This window comes from Ochotona curzoniae, unplaced genomic scaffold (assembly GCF_017591425.1).
Source record: "Ochotona curzoniae isolate NIBS_2020 unplaced genomic scaffold, NIBS_Ocur_1.0 contig_430, whole genome shotgun sequence".
Lineage (NCBI taxonomy): Eukaryota > Metazoa > Chordata > Mammalia > Lagomorpha > Ochotonidae > Ochotona > Ochotona curzoniae.
In genome coordinates this window covers 23,553,630-23,571,185 of record NW_024466219.1, presented here as the reverse complement: position 1 = coordinate 23,571,185, position 17,556 = coordinate 23,553,630, and the positions used below count along the sequence as shown (strand labels likewise).

Below are 17,556 nucleotides of genomic sequence, written 5' to 3'. Positions count from 1 at the left end.
CATGACATAGTCTTGTATCTAATAGCAAGAAAATGAACAGTCTTATCATGATCATAAGAAATGAAGGAATACTGAATATGCACTAACTTATAAATCTGTTTTCAATGGACTACATGGAACTTGTGATTGCAGTATGTGATTTCAGTTTTATTGAGGTCCTAATATGTGAAGAAGAGCTTTGATTTAATATGGTCTATTTTGATTTTTAGAGATTTGTTATTTATTTGAAAGGTAGAAAAATAAAGTGAGAGACAGGAACCTTCTCTCCAATAGCTCACCCTTCACATGGCTGAGGTCAAGAGACTAGAACTTCAACAGTCAATGTCAGGTGGGGGTCCGGATGCAAATGTCACGGGCTGTGCCACATTCCCAGTTCATGCCAGTCTTAATTAAACTACTCAGAAAAATAGAGGCAAATCCTAAACGAAATTTTATTAGTTTTGTAGTAATATAATTAAATTCTTTTGAGAAATAACATGCTATATACTGTTTCTACCTATAAGCAAATGCTACTACCTTTATTCTTGAAAAGCTAACACTTTCTTACAAGTTAATGGTGAAGATAAGAAATGAAACAACAACAAAAAAAGTTAGATATATAGTATATCAAGGTTTTATTTGAAAGCAAAGCTGTTCATTTTTAATCTTCCCATGCAACTGTATAGGCCAGAAAATAACATCAAAAATAATTGTAAAAAATCGAACAACTCATTGTTAATTATTGTAACTAGTTAATCTTTAACTAGCTGTTTATTTAGTAAACAACTAAATAATTGAAAAAATTGACCTAAAAATCATAGGAATTTTTCCCAGAAATGGTAGTATACTTTAATAAATCTCTTAAGTCACCATAATAAACATGAAGTGAAAATCTACTAGCACTGCAATAGACAGTAACTTTAGAAAAAAAAAATGATCTTATAAGCTATCATGTTTTTTTGGATAAATCCTTAAACATGTTCTAATTTGAAGAGGACTATCTCATCCAGATAGAATCTTAGAAATAACAGTGTACATAATGAGAGAGCCACTGAGGCAATCCCTTTAAATCAGGAATAATAATATCTAGTTTTAAAACATGGTGTAGGGATTCTAACCCATTAAATATGATAAGAAAAATAAAAGCTGAAGAATTAAGGTAAATTGCAAATACATGGCGGTGATTAAGTAGAAAAATGCCAGAATATCTACACCAGAGAAGTTCTTAAATATTCAAAAGTTAAGGGGCCATGATGATGGCTCAACTGGTTACTTCAGCGCCTGCATCCCAATGGGTGCTGGTTCTTTCCCAGCTGCCTCAGTTCCCGTATAGCTCCCTGTAGTTGCCTAGAAAGCGGAAGAGGATAGTTCAAACTCCTAGGACCCAGCACTCACGTTGGAGAACTGAAGAAGCTCCTGGCTCTTGTCTTTGGATCTGCTCAGCTACAGCCATTACAGCCATTTGGAAAGTGAACCAGCAAATGGAAGATTTTTCCTTCAGTCTCTTGTTCTCTCTGTAAATCAGCCTTTCCAATAAAACATAATGAATATTTCTCAAAGGGAAAATTACGTACATTACCCAGATAAAGGCTAAATGTATTATCAGTTGCCTCTAACATATCAGTGTAGTAAATGGATCATTAATATAGAAATTTTAGTTAAATCTGAAAGATTATCTACCAAGTGATTTAGACTCAGAAAAATTGTTTAAAAAAATCCTTATGAGACCATATCCAACTCACATATAGAAACATTTAGTATCACAAAGGTGTGAATTCTTTCCAAATCCAACAAATACCCAGTAAACTTCTTCTGTAACATTTCTCTATAGCTTGGTGATTAGAGGATCAAAAATCACAATTGTAAATTTGTAAAAGATAGAAGGCAAGGTAAGATTGATGGAAAGTCTTATTTTGAAAATATAAGACAATAAAAATCAATTCGAGGATAAACAAGCACCCGTGGAAGTTCTTACTGCATGTGTACAGCTGAAACCATGAGGTATTTAACACATAGTATATGAATGAGCGGGAAAATTTATTTTTTAAATGAAAAGTTGAATTTATAACTTGCATTATAAACAAAAAGGAATTTGTAGCACAACTGACATCTAAATATTAAACTAAAATTATCCACAAAAATGCACTGTCATCTTTCTGATCTCCAGAGACAGGAAATATAAACTATCACAGAAAGTTGGTAAATACATTAAACGTAGAAACTCTTAACATCAAATGCCATGATGATTGGACAATACAGAAACTACAGATTAAAGCTTGACATTAGCAACACAGAAAACATGACAGTGTTAAATTTTTTTGAAAAATTATTTTTATTGAAAAGACGGATTTACAGAGAGGAGGAGACACAGAGAGGAAGATCTTCCATCTACTTGTTCACTCCTCGGGTGGCTGCAACAGCTGCAGCTGAGATTATCTGAAGCCAGGATCCTCTTCTGGGTCTCCCATGTGTGTACAGGGTCCCAGGGCAATGGACCATCCTCCATTGCTTTCCCAGGGCACAAGCATGGGAAGGGGAACAGCACCTCACGAACAAGAACCCCTTTGGTATCCTGGCACATGGATGGGGAGGATTAGCCAATCGAGCCACTGCACAGGCCTGGCAGCGTTACCTTTTAAATTAAACAAATGGAAACTCAGGCAGATGAGTAAGGGAGTGATTCACGAGGGAGATGTGCTAACAGAAATGATCAATATCTACGAAAAACTTGTCATTTAGTGTGTTTTATTAGTAAACTGATTAAAGTTTTAAATTACATTTTATAGCTAACATGTTTGCAAAGATAAAAGGCTTGGAAATTTCAGCTAATATCATTTCAGCTACTAGCAACTGGTGACTTGCATTCCTTTCAGTGGAAGGTGCTGTTACTGTTTCAAAAAAGTGTGCAAATTTGCCATTGCAGTGCTTGCAGTGGGCAAGGATGAGTTCAGCCACTGCATGCGCTGTCCGGAGTTCTCAGTGACGAGTGTACAGAAAACCGGCTGTTGAGCATTACCTATACATTATGTCATTTGTGAAAATTCTAAATACAGGGCCTAGCGGCTAAAGTCCTCGCGTTGACTGCGCAAAAATCCCGTATGGGCGCCAGTTCTAATCCTGGCAGCTCCACTTCCCATCCAGCTCCCCGCTTTTGGCCCGGGAAAGCAGTCGAGGACGGAGGTTGGGACTCTGCACCAGTGTGGGAGACCCGGAAGAGGTTCCTGGCGCCTGGCTTCGGATAGGCACAGCACTGGCCGTAGGGGTCGCTTGGGGAGTGAATCATCAGATGGAAGATCTTTTGTCTCTCCTCCTCTCTGTATATCTGACTTTGCAATAAAGTAAATAAAACATTAAAAAAAAAAAGAAAATTCTAAATAAATGCAAAACTCTATGGCAGTAAATGGCACATAAATATAAAGATATCACCAGATGATTTTGAGTATATAATACCAAATTCAGATATTACTGGTGGACCCATTTTTTAAATTGGGTGGTAAGTAAGAGCATATGTATGTTTTTATACCATTTATAAATGTGTTTAATTAGAATTTCAAATTATTTAAAAAATATATATTAGACTACCAAGAATATGTATGTAAAAGCATTCATGGCACTGATAAAAACAGAGCGGAAGTGACTATTTAGTATGCAATAGTAAACAGTCATGTATGTACGCAATGACAAGGACTACCGTGTAGGTTCAATCAGTTGCTAGTTTTATTCCTTCAACAGATATTTATTAAATGCCTTCTATGTGCACAGCTTTATGCCACAGTACACCCATTATGTGTTGATTACAGATGCACGTATTAGAAAATATTGAAGAACCTTCATTTGTGGAATTCCAAAAGCATTCCCTGACAGACACTAATTGCTATAATAAATAGAGATGACTTTAGTGCAAACAAATGATTCAGGCTAACAATTAGTAATTTACAAGTCACATAAATACGGCAGAGTTTTAAAGCTCAAATAAAAGCTTAAATACAGCAACAGCAATGGAAGGATTTTTGTTTAGCTCCTTAATGCCCAAACCTAATATTAGACAAAATTTCAAATGCAAACGGCTTTATATCCATCCAAATAGTAAGTCAAATAACTTGGATGTTCCTTGAATAATTAGAAGAATCTTTAAAGTAAAGCAATAATGCATAATGCTTTTTAACTTTTGAATCCATGCTTCTATGATATATATTATTTGGAAGTGTATTTTTATTATTTAAAATATGTATTTATGGGGTAAATTTTATAACAGGATATAAATATCCAGTGTTTAAAGATCAAATCATGTATACATATCCATCTCCTAAAATGATACATGAATTTTTCGATGAATGATAAAGTCACATTTTGTATATAGTGTGACTATTCAGTACATGTATTGATCAAATCAGAGAACTTCTTGTCTGCATCCCCTTACCAATCGCCACAGTTCCAGAGCTAGAGATTGTGAATGGAGCCTTACCTAGGTCTTTTTGGTGACTGGGGCGAAGTTAACATTTCTGGCACCAACAAATTTAGAACCGAAGTGGAAGGACAGAGACTAGGACTTTTCCAGGGTCCAGGGAGGAGCCCAAGCGGAGGCACAGTCATTGTCCCAGAGATGCAGGATGAGCTGAGCCCATCCGCAGATCCTACAGGTGTGAGTGCAGGAGATGCTGATATTTGTTCACCGGCAGTCGTGAGCCTGACCTGGGCAACTAAGATAGGACTTAGATCCCATGGGAAAGTAGTGTAGACACTGGGGCTTGGATGCTCCAACTTTGGACCGAGAGCCACAAATGAGAAAGTTGGCAAGGGTAACTTGAACTTAAGATTCGTGGGAAAGGAACTTTCCTAAGTTCTTCTGTGGCTTGTATCAGTAGCTTCCAGTGTTGAGCCAGGAGACTGGAAAAACTTGCCCAACTCACAAACGGTAACCCATGGTGGCTGGGATTTATGCAATGCTATCCTAAAGTTGAGGGACATGATCTCTGTCTGTGAGTGGCATGCTGGTTCTGGGGACTGGGCTTTGGGGTAGAGGGCCCAATGTAAGCTCTTGATTTAGAGCAAAGAATTCGCTGGGACTCTACTCATTTTTTTTTTTTTTTATTTTTAAAGATTTATTTTTATTATTTTTTTATTGGAAAGGCGGATATACAGAGAGGAGAGACAGAGAGGAAGATCTTCCGTCCGATGATTCACTCCCCAAGTGAGAGCAATGGCCGGTGCTATGCTGATCCGAAGTCAGGAGCCTCTTTTGGGTCTCCATGCGGGTGCAGGTTCCCAAAGCCTTGGGTCGTCCTGGACTGCTTTCCCAGGCCACAGGCAGGGAGCTGGAAGGGAAGCGGGGCTGCTGGGATAGAACCGGTGCCCATATGGGATCCCGGGCGTGCAAGGCGAGGACCTTAACCACTTGTGCCACCGCACCGGGCCCGGGACTCTACTCATTTTACCACACTTGATTTAAATCCTCTGAGGGCTGTGGAATTTCTATCACTAGAATTGCTATTTTGCAGATGAGATTCCCTGTGGTTTCTCTTTATATCCTTTTCAGAAATGTGGACTGCCCTGCTTTGTGATGGAGCAGTTATAGTGAACTTGGTATCTCGCTCTGTTGAGAACTTTTTGGATTTCTGTGATTTTAGGGATTTTATCACCTCTTCTCTGCTTTCTAGAGTTGTCTCTTGGTTGATTTTCTAGGAATTCCTTCCTTCCTTGTTGAGCTGGTTCTTCTCTGTTCAGGGGTTATTATGGAACACCTCAAGGCAGCCATCTAGGATTTGCCATCTGAAACATTTGTTTGTAAAAAAAAATCGTAGTATACTGAATCCAGTTTTTCTTCACTGAAGTGTTTTTTTTTTTTTAAAGAAGAATTCAGGTTATCTTATAAAAATAGGATTTCTGGTTCAGCAAACATTTCTTGAGCTATCAATGGAATTCAGTTATGGTTACAATGAATTAGAGTGGTTTTGAACCAGTATTACAATCCTCCTTTTGTACTCTAGGGTAAAGCTGGGGTGTCCATGTGTGTCTTCTATTTGGTTTCCTGAACAATTCCTAGAATCAAAGATGAGGAGGAAATAAGGAATGACAAGCAGCAAGACAAGTAGGCCAAGGAGGAAGTTAAATATTATGCAACAGGCAGCAGTGAAAACTAACGAAGACGGCTTAATGACCTCTGAGGTCATGGTCCCATCTTATTCAGACTCTACTTTCTGAAAACTCTATCTAAAAGGTATACAGCCAGAAATGTGTGCTTAAAAGTTCACAGGCTAGCAGCTGAAGAGTTATCCCCAAATAGTCTTCCTCTAGTTTATATTTTCTCAAATGTCAATTTCAATTCATATGTTAATAAGTCTTGTATTGTTAGATGATTTTTATAGTTTTCCATGTAAGTTTGCCTCAGCATTGTTTTCACTGCTGTGTTTAGAAATATTCAAAAAGAAAAAAATAATGTTCCTAAAAGTAGTTACTACAGATTAATCATTGAAAATACCAAGTAGGTTAAATGTGTTAAGTGTCCATGGTTAGGGCATTGCCAACTGTGTCTGCTTAATATCACTCAATAGTATTAGTAGTTATTTAAATTATTACCTGTAGAGAAGGTAAATATATTGTGTTTGCCGATATGCTAATTGTGTGAAAATTCCTAACGGGGGGGAAATTATTACTGACAAAGGAATCATATCCTTGGGATAAACATGTGATCATGGTGGTCTGAGCAAAAGCAAAATTCTTGGGGGCAGAATATTGCATTTGCTTTTCAATCTGTAATGTTACTATTCAATCAAATGCTTGCTACACTAAGGTACAGTTCTGTAGCATGTTGTAAATGCAGTTTATTAAATCATTCACTCATGTATTTACTAAATATATATTGATCACCTGCCATGAGCAAAGCAATGAGCCTTTTTCATTCAAGATTCTCACTGCAGCTTCAAGCTCCAGCTATGCCCTTCCCACTACTAAATGCAATATTAATAATTAATTACCAAGATTGTCTAACATTAGCTTTACCTCTGGACCATAAGGAAGCTTCTATTGGGAAAAAAATTATTCAGTAAAATAAAGTTTTTGTTCATAAAGTTCTTTTCTGTATCTAGTAGATAAAAGAAATTACCCTGATATGACATCATTTGTATTCTAACTGAACTGACAAGTTGAAAAGAAAGGGGAAATGATGATTACAGCTTGAGAACAATAACTTTTACCCACCAGTGAGGCTTTTATATTTCTCCACATCGTGGCTGAATTCTGAGAAGAATAGAAATATCTGTGTAAGTTTCTGGGCCTTCAGACCTAGCTTCCTATAAAGTAAGCACTGTGATATCTTCCATAAAGGCAGATTGCTCTCATCCACTTCCCACCAACATGAGGGCTCCCTCCATATTTCTGAATTTCCTACCCAGGGATAGAATGACTCATTTTTTAAGTTTCCAGGGTTCCACTGCGAACAGAGCAATGAGTTTTTTTTTTTTAAGACATTTTTCTGCCTAGGAATGTTTATATTCTAATTTACATGGTAGTGAATGAGCTTGGGAAATTAACGTAATTCTTCACTCTTCAATTTTCTTCTCTATAAGTGAGTTTTTGGGAAAGATTTCGTTAAATAGCAATAAAACATTTAGGCATGATAATTGTGAATCTAAGCTGTTTTCATCACAATAAAAGCCTTGTCTAGGGCACGGCACAGGGGCTTAGTAGCTAAAGGCCTCGCCTTGAATGCGCCAGGATCCCATATGGGCACTGGTTCTAATCCTGGCAGCCCCGCTTCCCATTCGGCTCCCTGTCTGTGGCCTGGGAAAGCAGTCAAGGATGGCCCAAAGCCTAGGGACCCTGCGTCCGCCTGGGAGACCCGGAAGAGCTCGTGGCTCTCGGCTTCAATTCGACACAGCACCAGCCATTGCAGTCACTTGGGGAGGGAATCATCAGATGGAAGATCTTCCTCTCTGTCTCTCCTCCTCTCTGTATATCTGACTTTGCAATAAAAATTAATCTTAAAAAAAAAAGCCTTGTCTAGAAGAACAAATCTAGGTATTTCTTTTTAAAAATCTTTTATTTATTATCAGTATCATTATCATTTTATGATATACAGTTCCATAGGCCCCGAAGATTTCCCTTATTCTTTCCTCAATTCCAGCCCCCCCCACCGAGTTCCCCTATCTCATTACTAAAATATAGTTTTTCATACATAGTCTATGTCCATCATTGTGGGCATAGACAATGGCAGAGAATCCAGCATCCTATTGTCACATAGTAACCAGTCTCATTGGGAGTCCATCTTTAGTCTGGAAGTAGAGATGCATACTGCATTTCATCCTCACATCTGCATATGTTAGTCTCCTTTTCACAGTTACTGTACATCCCCGTAAATGAAAAACCCCAATACAAAATCAACAACATGAAAAAAAAATTAACACCATAAAGTTAAATAATAAGCTACTGAAAGACTAATGTGTTGCTGAAGAAATGAAAAACAAAATCAGGAACATTCTTGAAGAAAATGATGCTATTATATGATCTATGAATCACTGAAGAATTTAATCAGAAGAAAGTGAAGAGATGAAACTAACAATAACAACAAAAAAAATCAAAATCCATGCGATATAGTTTCTGCTGATTTTTATTGGTGAAATGCATCTCCTCTAGGCAACAAATAGATATGTTTTGTTTTTAATCCAGTCTACTAATCTATGACATTTGATTGAGCTTAAGCCATTTACATTCAGGGTTAATATGTATGGGTGTTAATTTGGTCCTGTCATTTTAGCAATGGGTTGTTCATTGACTTAGTTTTCTGTTGTCTGGATGCGAATCAGGGCCACCGGGATTAGAACCGGTGCCCATATGGGATACCAGTGCCTTCCAGGCTAGGACTTTAGCCACTAGGCCATCATGCCGGGCCCAGAAATTTTCCCTTATTATTTCCTTGAGTACAGCATTAATCCTAGTTTCTCATTCTGCATCATCTGGGACTCCCAAAGTTTTTGTATTAGGCCTCTTACTAGTGTCTGTCAATTCTTGAAAACTTTTTTTGGATGATCCAGCTCTGCTTCCACCTTTTTGTTTGCTTCTCCCTGGTGACAGGAAATATCTTTCAATTCTGAGATTGTTTCTTCTGCCTCTTTCATTCTATTTTGGAAACTCTCTACTCTACTTTGCTCCATTTTATTCTTTATTTCTAATATATCAGCTTTCATTTGATTCATTTCCAGTGTGACTTATTTGTTAAATTCCTTGAATGACTGTTTTATATGCCTCTCGTTGTTGATAAGAAGCTTTGTAACAAGTGTTTTCAGTTCTGTATCTGCCATTTTCTCAATGTCTTCCTCAGTTAACTCTGACATTGGCAAAGGGTTTTGCTCTTTTGCAGGGGATTCTGCAGTACTATTCATTTTGCCTTTTTCTCTTCTTTTGCTCTTGGTCATTGTACTTCTGGTTAGCAAATTCTTCTTGGGGCAGGTTTCTTCTCACCCTCTCTCTTCTAGAGCCAGTAAAGAAGGAAATGGATACACTGAAAAAAAAAAAAGAGCCCTTGCTGCATCATCATGCACTTATTTATTAAAAACTCTTTCATGTATTCATTTGTCCATTCTTTTAGAAGATATTGTTTGAGTAATTACAGTGTCCTGGCAAAATAGCTGCAATGGCCAGATCTGAGCTGATCCAAAGCCAGGAGCCAGAATTTTCTTCTGGGTGTCTCATGTACGTGCAGTCTCAAGGCTTTGGGCCATCCTATATTGCTCTCTTGGGCCATAAACAAGGCTCTGGATGGGAGCAGATGGGACATAAATTTGTGCCCATATGGGATCCTGGCATTTGCACAGTGAGGATATGGCTATTGAGCCATCACACTAACCCAAACTGTATGTGTGTTGAGGACAAGTTCAATTGCTTTTGATGACTAGAGGTTCTCAGTAAGAGTTTATAAATGACCTTGATTCAGTTGTACACAGAGAACTTGCTGGTGAGAATTTTTAGGGAGGTGTTCTTCTCTTGCCTTCCCTCTTCCATGGGAAATAAGTGTCTCTGAAAGATGATATTAAGGTATCAGATATCTCTGATTGACAGGCACCTTTCTTCAAAGGTACATAACAGGCATTTAAGATATATAAAAGGCATTTAGGATTATTGATTAAAATGTGTTGTTAAGTTTTCCATTTTTTTTCTAAGTGTTTATTTCCCTGTAGGTTTGGGGGTATTAGGAGATAAATGATCAAAATTGAGAATGAAAAAACATGAGTTGATTCAGATGCTTTTGGGCTGGCAGATTGTCTTTGAAAAATTGTTTTCCTAGTCTGTAGGAGTAACAAAAGAACACTGAATTCCTGTTTCATGATCCAGAAGACAGAGATATCATTGTGTATTATTAGAATATAATGTAATGAAATTAATTCCATTAGTGTCTTCTAGATTTAAGGATTTGTATGATTTTTAAAGAAGAATTTTTTTTTTGAAAAGGCAGATTTACAGAGCGAAGGAGAGAAAGAAAGATCTTCCATTGGCTGGTTTACATCCCAAGTGGCTGCAAAGGCCAGAGCTGAGCTGATGTAGAGCCAGGAGCAGCCTCTAGGTATCCCACTCGGGTGCAGGATCCCAAGGCTTTTACCTGTCCATGACTGCCTTCCCAGGCCACAGTCAGGGAGCTGGATGGGAAGTGGAGCAGCTGGTCCTCGAACCAGCACCCATATGGCATCCTGGTGCACGCAAGGCCAGGATTTCAACCACTTGGCTACTATGCTGGGGCCAATTTTTTTTTCTTAAACATTTGTAAATATTTTGCAACAGCTTCGTGGAGCTGATTAAGAGCCTTTAGAAGCTATCAGGATGAAAGTAGTTTAATTCTGATGAAGGTCACTGACCTCCTGTGTAGCCATTGTCTGAACTTGTGATTCATGCATCCAAGGGACATGTCAGAGGGAATTCAATCACCACGGAAGTAGCCGAAGTATCACTGAAAGTGACAAATGATCAACTGCAGATTGGGAAAACATTAAATTGAGAACATTTGACTCAGGAGCTGCATAAAATATTAGACAAACTCCTATTTCTAGATTGAAATTGAACTCCTATTATTAATAGAAAATATGGGCAAAATTAAAAAAATTTAAAAATGTACCCATAATAAATGTGCTTACCAATTATTATTTCTTCCATTTGTCACATTCCTTGCAACATCTGAGAAGAATTGTGGAAAAGTTGCAGCGATGGGACTTTAAAGTAATGAGGCTCATAGAACTTTGTGATCAAAGGATAAACTACAAAGTATTTCTTTTTTGTCCTTGTAAACCACACTAAGTAATAACAACACAGAATCATTCTTACGATCAAAACCCAAAATAGGTATCAGCCTGTCATTTAGTTGTGTGTGTTTTGAAATTTTAAAACGAATTTAGCCAGTCGTCTCTCATACTTGCTTCATGCTTTAATCTCATTTTGAAGATAGATGTCCTTCAAAAATTATACAAGTTATCTGTAAACTCTTTTAGTCTGTATTTGTCCCAAAAGGAAAATCACTTGGGTTGTGGTTTCCTGCTCATTTGTTTGTAATTTACAGCAGAAACACTTTAATTTTTTTAGCTTAGTGAAATGTTACATGTTAAATGTTACATGTTTACACATTACATATAAAGCACATACAATTTTCTCATAATCATTGTTATTTTAATTCATTTTAATATACCAGTAGTAAATGTAAACTATAGAAAAGCTAAAGTTCTAAAATAGTCATCTGTAACACCACTTGCTCATAGACAATTGTTTATGTATGTGAGACATATCATTGATATTGTAAATACATCTGTATCATCTAAATATTTTACTTCAACGTCCATCCTGATTTTAATCATAATTTGTAAAGTTTCTCAGCTTGAGAGTTTAAAGGTGAAAATTGTGTTTCTTTTCTTTACAGAAAGAGAACATGTTGTCTGTTTTTCCTGTAGGGTTCTCATTTTTTGGGCTCATGGTGGGGTCCCTCTCCACTGCTTAGCGATGCAGTTTATCTTTCCAAGCGTGCAGAAGATTACGATCTTGCCCTTTGAGCCGTGATCAACGGTGTAGGTCAGTCTTCCTAGTAAAAGTTTTTGATTTTTTTATTTTTAGGTAGATAATAAGGATCAACTCACAAAGAACATCTTTAAAGAGCCTAATTAAGCAAAACGTTGTTATTATAGAGATATCAAAGGAAATCTTTTATTGAATTCATTTTGCTAACACATGTTGAGAAAATCCCAAACCCAAACAGAAGACAAACTGTGTGTGTAATCACTCTCTAATAGCATCCTGTTCCGAAAAGTCACTTTTCAGCAACTCTTATTCAAGAAAAATAACCTGAATCATAAAATTATATGTCTATATATAATATTATATAGACATAATGGGATGGGGAAAAAGTATATGATTTGTAGGGCACAGAGGCTGATATAGATCCAAATACCAAGAAATAGGTGAGTGTGACAGTATGTTGTCCCACCTACTGTCCCACTCCCTAAACATAGCAGCTCAATTGTCTGAGCCTCACCATGTTTCCTAGTGTCCACACCATAGAAGCTGGGGCTTAGGTTTGGGAACCAGAGCCCCAAGCCATGGGATGTACTTCTCTTCACTGATGTTCCAACTATCATGCTAGTTGTCCACACTATGAGAGCAACATGTTTAAATAAAACAAAAATCATGCTGAGGGTTTTGTTTCATAAAAATTCACAAAATTTTGAGATGGAGTATTGTTTCGAAATTCTTAAAGCTACTGTGAGATTGGTAACAATACATGGGTAATCTCCATGAGCTCATTGCTCTCCTTCAAGTACCACGAGTAAGAAAGTGAGTTTTGATGTATTCTTTCATGTATCAGGTTGGGACTTATCTCTGTCACAGAAAGGAAAACCAAAGAAGCCGGTGTTAGTAGTATGTGTTCCCAGGGAGGGAGTGTAGATCAGCCAGGCTCTGTTTAAAATTACAAAGGAAAAAATTGACCAGAAACAACTTTTGATCTTAAATTGATCCTAGTTCTACTCTACAAGTCAGATCACCTCCTCCATAGCTGGTCATGGGCAAGCACGTTCCTGCTCAACGACTCCGCTAGTGATGGATACAATACAGAACACAGCGGCAGGCATGAGTGAGGACAGCTTGTCATCTGAGAAGTTTTGTCATAATAATTGTACATATTAATTGGATATAATGTGATATTGAAATATATATAAAGAGAAGTATAGCCATCACATCTTTATATTGAAAACATTAAAAGTCCTCTTTAGTAGTTGTTTTGAAATCTACCTGTAACTGTTGTCAAACGTGCTTGATGGAAGTGTACTCTGCCTATGCAGCTTTACCAATTAGCTATTCTCTGTCCATTCTTCCTTCTCTCCATTCTCCAGCCTGTGGGAACAACTATTCTTTCATCTTCTGAGAATGGCTTCTTGGTTCATTCACAAATGAGTGAGGTCGTCTGATGCTTTGCCTTCTGTGCTTGGTTTGTTGAGTCATTCATGTCACTGCAAATATTTGTAGCGTCATTCTTTTTCATGGCTGCATAATATTCCGCTGCATCCATATGAATGTTATTTATATTTACTATATATAATTAATCCAACCATACTTGAAATGTAGTTTAGCAAGGTGCAATATGTTTTAGTATGCACATAAATGAGAATTTTCTGATCAGAGATTAACTTTAAAAATAGAAGTATATATACTACCTGCTCACATTTTTAAATTTGCTTTAACCTTTATAAAATAGAGCAGTCTCATTTTTTATATATACTCTTGTAAGTGAATATAAAATATATGTGTAAAGAGATGGGGAGATCTCCCATCTGTTATTATATTTCTCAAATACCTGCAACAGCCATGAGCGGACCAAACAACCCTGAGCCAGGAACACAAGTGGGTCTCCTTTATGGATTCCAGTGATTGAAGTATTTGAACTCCTACCTACTGCCTGTGTAAATGTGCATTAGCAGGAAGCCGGACTGGGAAGTGGAGGTAGAGCTCAAAATTGACACTCCTATATAGGCTGTAGGCTTGTCAACTAACCATCAAATGTTGCACTATAGGCTGGCCCCTTGCTTGTTAATACAAATGCAAAACTTTTTTTTTCCCACTTAGTAGCACCATTTGTCACAAACTAAGTCAAATTTATTGTAAGAATGCAAGCACAAATTTCAATTAATCTATACACGCAATTAGTAGGTAAAAACTAAGCTGACGATGTATTCCTTATTTTTTGTCATAAATGCATCTTGGTTGTCTGGTCATAAATACTTCTTTAAGATGATGAAATTCTTCTACCTAATCTTCATTGTGATCTTCATTGCCATACTGATTGTATTATTATTAAAAATTTATCTATGAAAATCACAAGAGAAAAATATGCTCGGTTTAGCAGCACTTACACTGTAATTGGGATGATACAGAGATTAGAACGGCCCCTGTGCAGAGATGACATGTAAATTCATGAAGCCGTCCATAATTGTCACATTGGAAATGAAGAACTGAAATGACCTATTTGCAGATGACATGATTCTCTACATAGGAGGACCAAAAGACTCAGTCAAGAGACTATTGGAAGCATAAGAGAATTTAGCAGAATAGCAGGATATAGGATTAATGAACACAAATCAGTGGCACTAGTGTTCACAAATAATTCTATGGTTGATAAATATGGACAGTAAAGTAGAAAAATATATACTAAAACTAATATATTAAATCTTAACCCTTATACAGGCAAAAAGAAATACAGGGAAGATATCCTGGAGGAAGCGATGCTAGTAAAAACTTCATAGCGAAGACATTCTTAGCAACACTTCCTGACACTTTAAAAGTACAAATGTTAAAATGTTGGAAGTTTATCCAAACTTAGAATCACAACAATTTGCCAAAGCACAGACATGGTGTTTCTTCTTAAAAGATTGATTTTCTTTGAAATTTTGTGTAACAAAAGGATTGCCATCTCTGGTTCAGGCCTCAAGTGGCCATAGGGACTGGGCCAGGGGGAGCACTTGGTGAGCCAGGGGGAGCACTTGGTGAGCCAGGGGGAGCACTTGGTGAGCGCTTTCTATCTACAAAGAAAGAAAACAAAAACTCCTTCAAGTTTCTAATGTTTTAAATTACACAGGACCACATGCATGTTGCTTGACTACTGGTTGTTCCTGTCCACATGGGAGTTTGTAATGTTTTAACAACTGTCAAGATTTGGGAACCATAGAAACTTTTCCCATTAATTATTGAGATTGCATGGTCACTTTCATTATTTAGCCCTACCATACCTAACATCTATTTTTCTCCTGCTGGTTTAGAAAGCATTGTACCAAAAATACTAAACTTGCTGGTTATTCGCTTTACCATAATGAACAGGAATTGGTGGATGAGTAGGAAGTTCAAAGCTTTCTGCTTCTTCTTCTAGTGTGACCACTGCTTGCCTCTTTACAATGACAAGCCTTTCCGCCAAGGCACTCAAGTCCATGCCTTCAACTGCAAGCCTTGTCAGTGCAACAGCCATGCCAGAAGCTGTCACTATGATGTCTCTGCAGATCCGTTTCCTTCAGAGCACCTGCGAGGGGGAGGAGGAGTTTGTGATGATTGTGAACATAACACTACAGGTAATGAACAGAAGATGAATTGCCGACTCGGCCCTTAAGGACTGTGTGCATCCATCTGCAATGCACAGTGTTTTAAATTATGTTGTTGCTAGGTACACTGGTTCACCAAATCTGCCTGGTTTCAGATAATTCGTTTTTAGAAGTAATGTGTTAACTGCAGCTTTTTGTTTTGTTAGCTTCCCCTTCCATCCCTTCCATCCCTTCCATCCCTTCCATCCCTTCCCCTGCTTTGGAGAGGCCCTAAACAGAACTGGACCAAGCTGAAGCAGGAAGCTGGTTAGTCCTTCTATGCCTTTAACAGAGATGGCAGGAATTCTACTGCTTGAAGCAGGATTGCTAGCTCCCAGGATCTGCACTAGCAGAATGCTGGAGTCAGGATCTTGAGCTGAGTATCCAACCCTGGCACTCCGACAGGGCATGTGGGATTGTGGTCAGCATCATAACCACCAAGCTAAATGCATGCCTGTACAGCCAGAGGAAATGTTTTTATTTATAATAACTGCTTCATTCCATTTGATAAAACTTTAAATATGTTTTTGGATGAGTCACAAGTGTCACCGTGACTAGTAATTTATCTTTAGGTTTCCTTATGTCACTCTTTTGCATTATGTTTAGATTCTGATATGGGCATGTTCTGTTTGTTTTGATTTGGTTAGATACTGGCAAATATGGGAATCCCTTGCTCAAAAATTCTAAATGAGAAGATGATATTCATTGCCCTGTTCTAAAAAATCACAAAGCATTTTAATCAGCCATCAAAAATTAATATTTTTTGAAAATCCTGTATGTTAAAAGTAGAAATAGGCAGCATCTTAATTTGTAAAATATAATGACCCAAGTCTAATGGGTTTGAAAGTGCTACTCTGAAGCATGAATTAATTTATTAGATGACTATTGATGACCTGAAATGTCATAATAACTTAACTAGGTCCTGGGGATATAAAGATGAATGTGATAATGATTTTTCCTGTCTTTGCATTATTGTATAGTGGAAAGAAGGTATAATTACTACTCAACGAATAATTCCAAACTTTTTTTTACTAGTATATCATGGAACTTGATAAGGCCACTACAGTGAAGTTAAGCAGATGAAGCAATGAGATGGACGAGAATTAGGAGGATCAACAAAAGTTTATTAATACAAGCATGTTGTGAAGTGTGCCAGAGCAGAGAGGAACATGGCACCTTTGGTGAAATGGTCAAAGGAAAAATGGCTTTGATTAACAACAAGAATTATGGAAAGCCAAGATAGTAGAGGTCTCTATAAGCCGTGGTGAATAATTTGGCTTCTGGCTATGACTCGGGAGAAATGATGTTGGGGTGCATGTCAGTATAACACAGGATAGAAGAGCGAGGATCAGAATGTAGGCAAGGAAGTCAAAGGACCCAGGCTAAGCTCTCATCTTCCTGCTTGAGCATAAGGTCCTGATTGGAGCCAGTCATTTGGAAAGGAAACAAAAGAGGATGCAACCAAGGACGAAATGCATGTTCTGTTTAGGACATATTGTGTACATCAAAGAGACACAGAGACCCTCATGTGGGCAGTTGGAACCACAGTTACAATTCTGCTTTCTTCAGTAAGAGCCTGTTGCACTTTTTCAGGAAAGATCTGAACCATCTTTTTAATTCAGTAGCTCCTCATGCTGATCATAGCTATGAATGCACATTTATTCCTGTTATTCTTTAATTTGGGTTCATCTTACTAGACCATCAGTTCTGTGAGAGTGATGAAATATGTGCTGTATATTTTGTTCACTGCTGAAGTCTTCAGGAATTAGTAATTTAGTATTATAGAGAGAAGGAGAGACAGAAAGATCTCCCATCATCTGGTTACTCCCCAGATGGCCTCAGCTGCTTGAAAGCAGGAGCTGGGAACTTCCTCCATGAAATCCATGTGGGGCATGGTCCCAAAATTTCAGTCCATCCTTGTCTGTTTTCCCAGCTCCTAAGCAGAAGTGGAGTAGCCGGGACAAGAACTGGTACCTATATGAGATCC

The 17,556-nt window shown here is 37.7% G+C and overlaps 1 protein-coding gene and 1 non-coding gene across 2 annotated transcripts in view; both read left to right on the top strand.

Moving 5' to 3' along the window:
* USH2A (usherin) overlaps positions 1–17,556 on the top strand; it is a 617,249-nt gene that overhangs the window by 72,485 nt on the left and 527,208 nt on the right. Inside the window, exon 9 of the mRNA XM_040985311.1 lies at positions 15,365–15,560. Within this exon, the coding sequence (XP_040841245.1) occupies positions 15,365–15,560 (196 nt within the window). The remainder of the gene's footprint in view (positions 1–15,364; positions 15,561–17,556) is intronic.
* Positions 14,332–14,435, top strand: LOC121160139. The gene has a single exon (XR_005884500.1). It is a non-coding gene; the product is annotated as a U6 spliceosomal RNA (small nuclear RNA).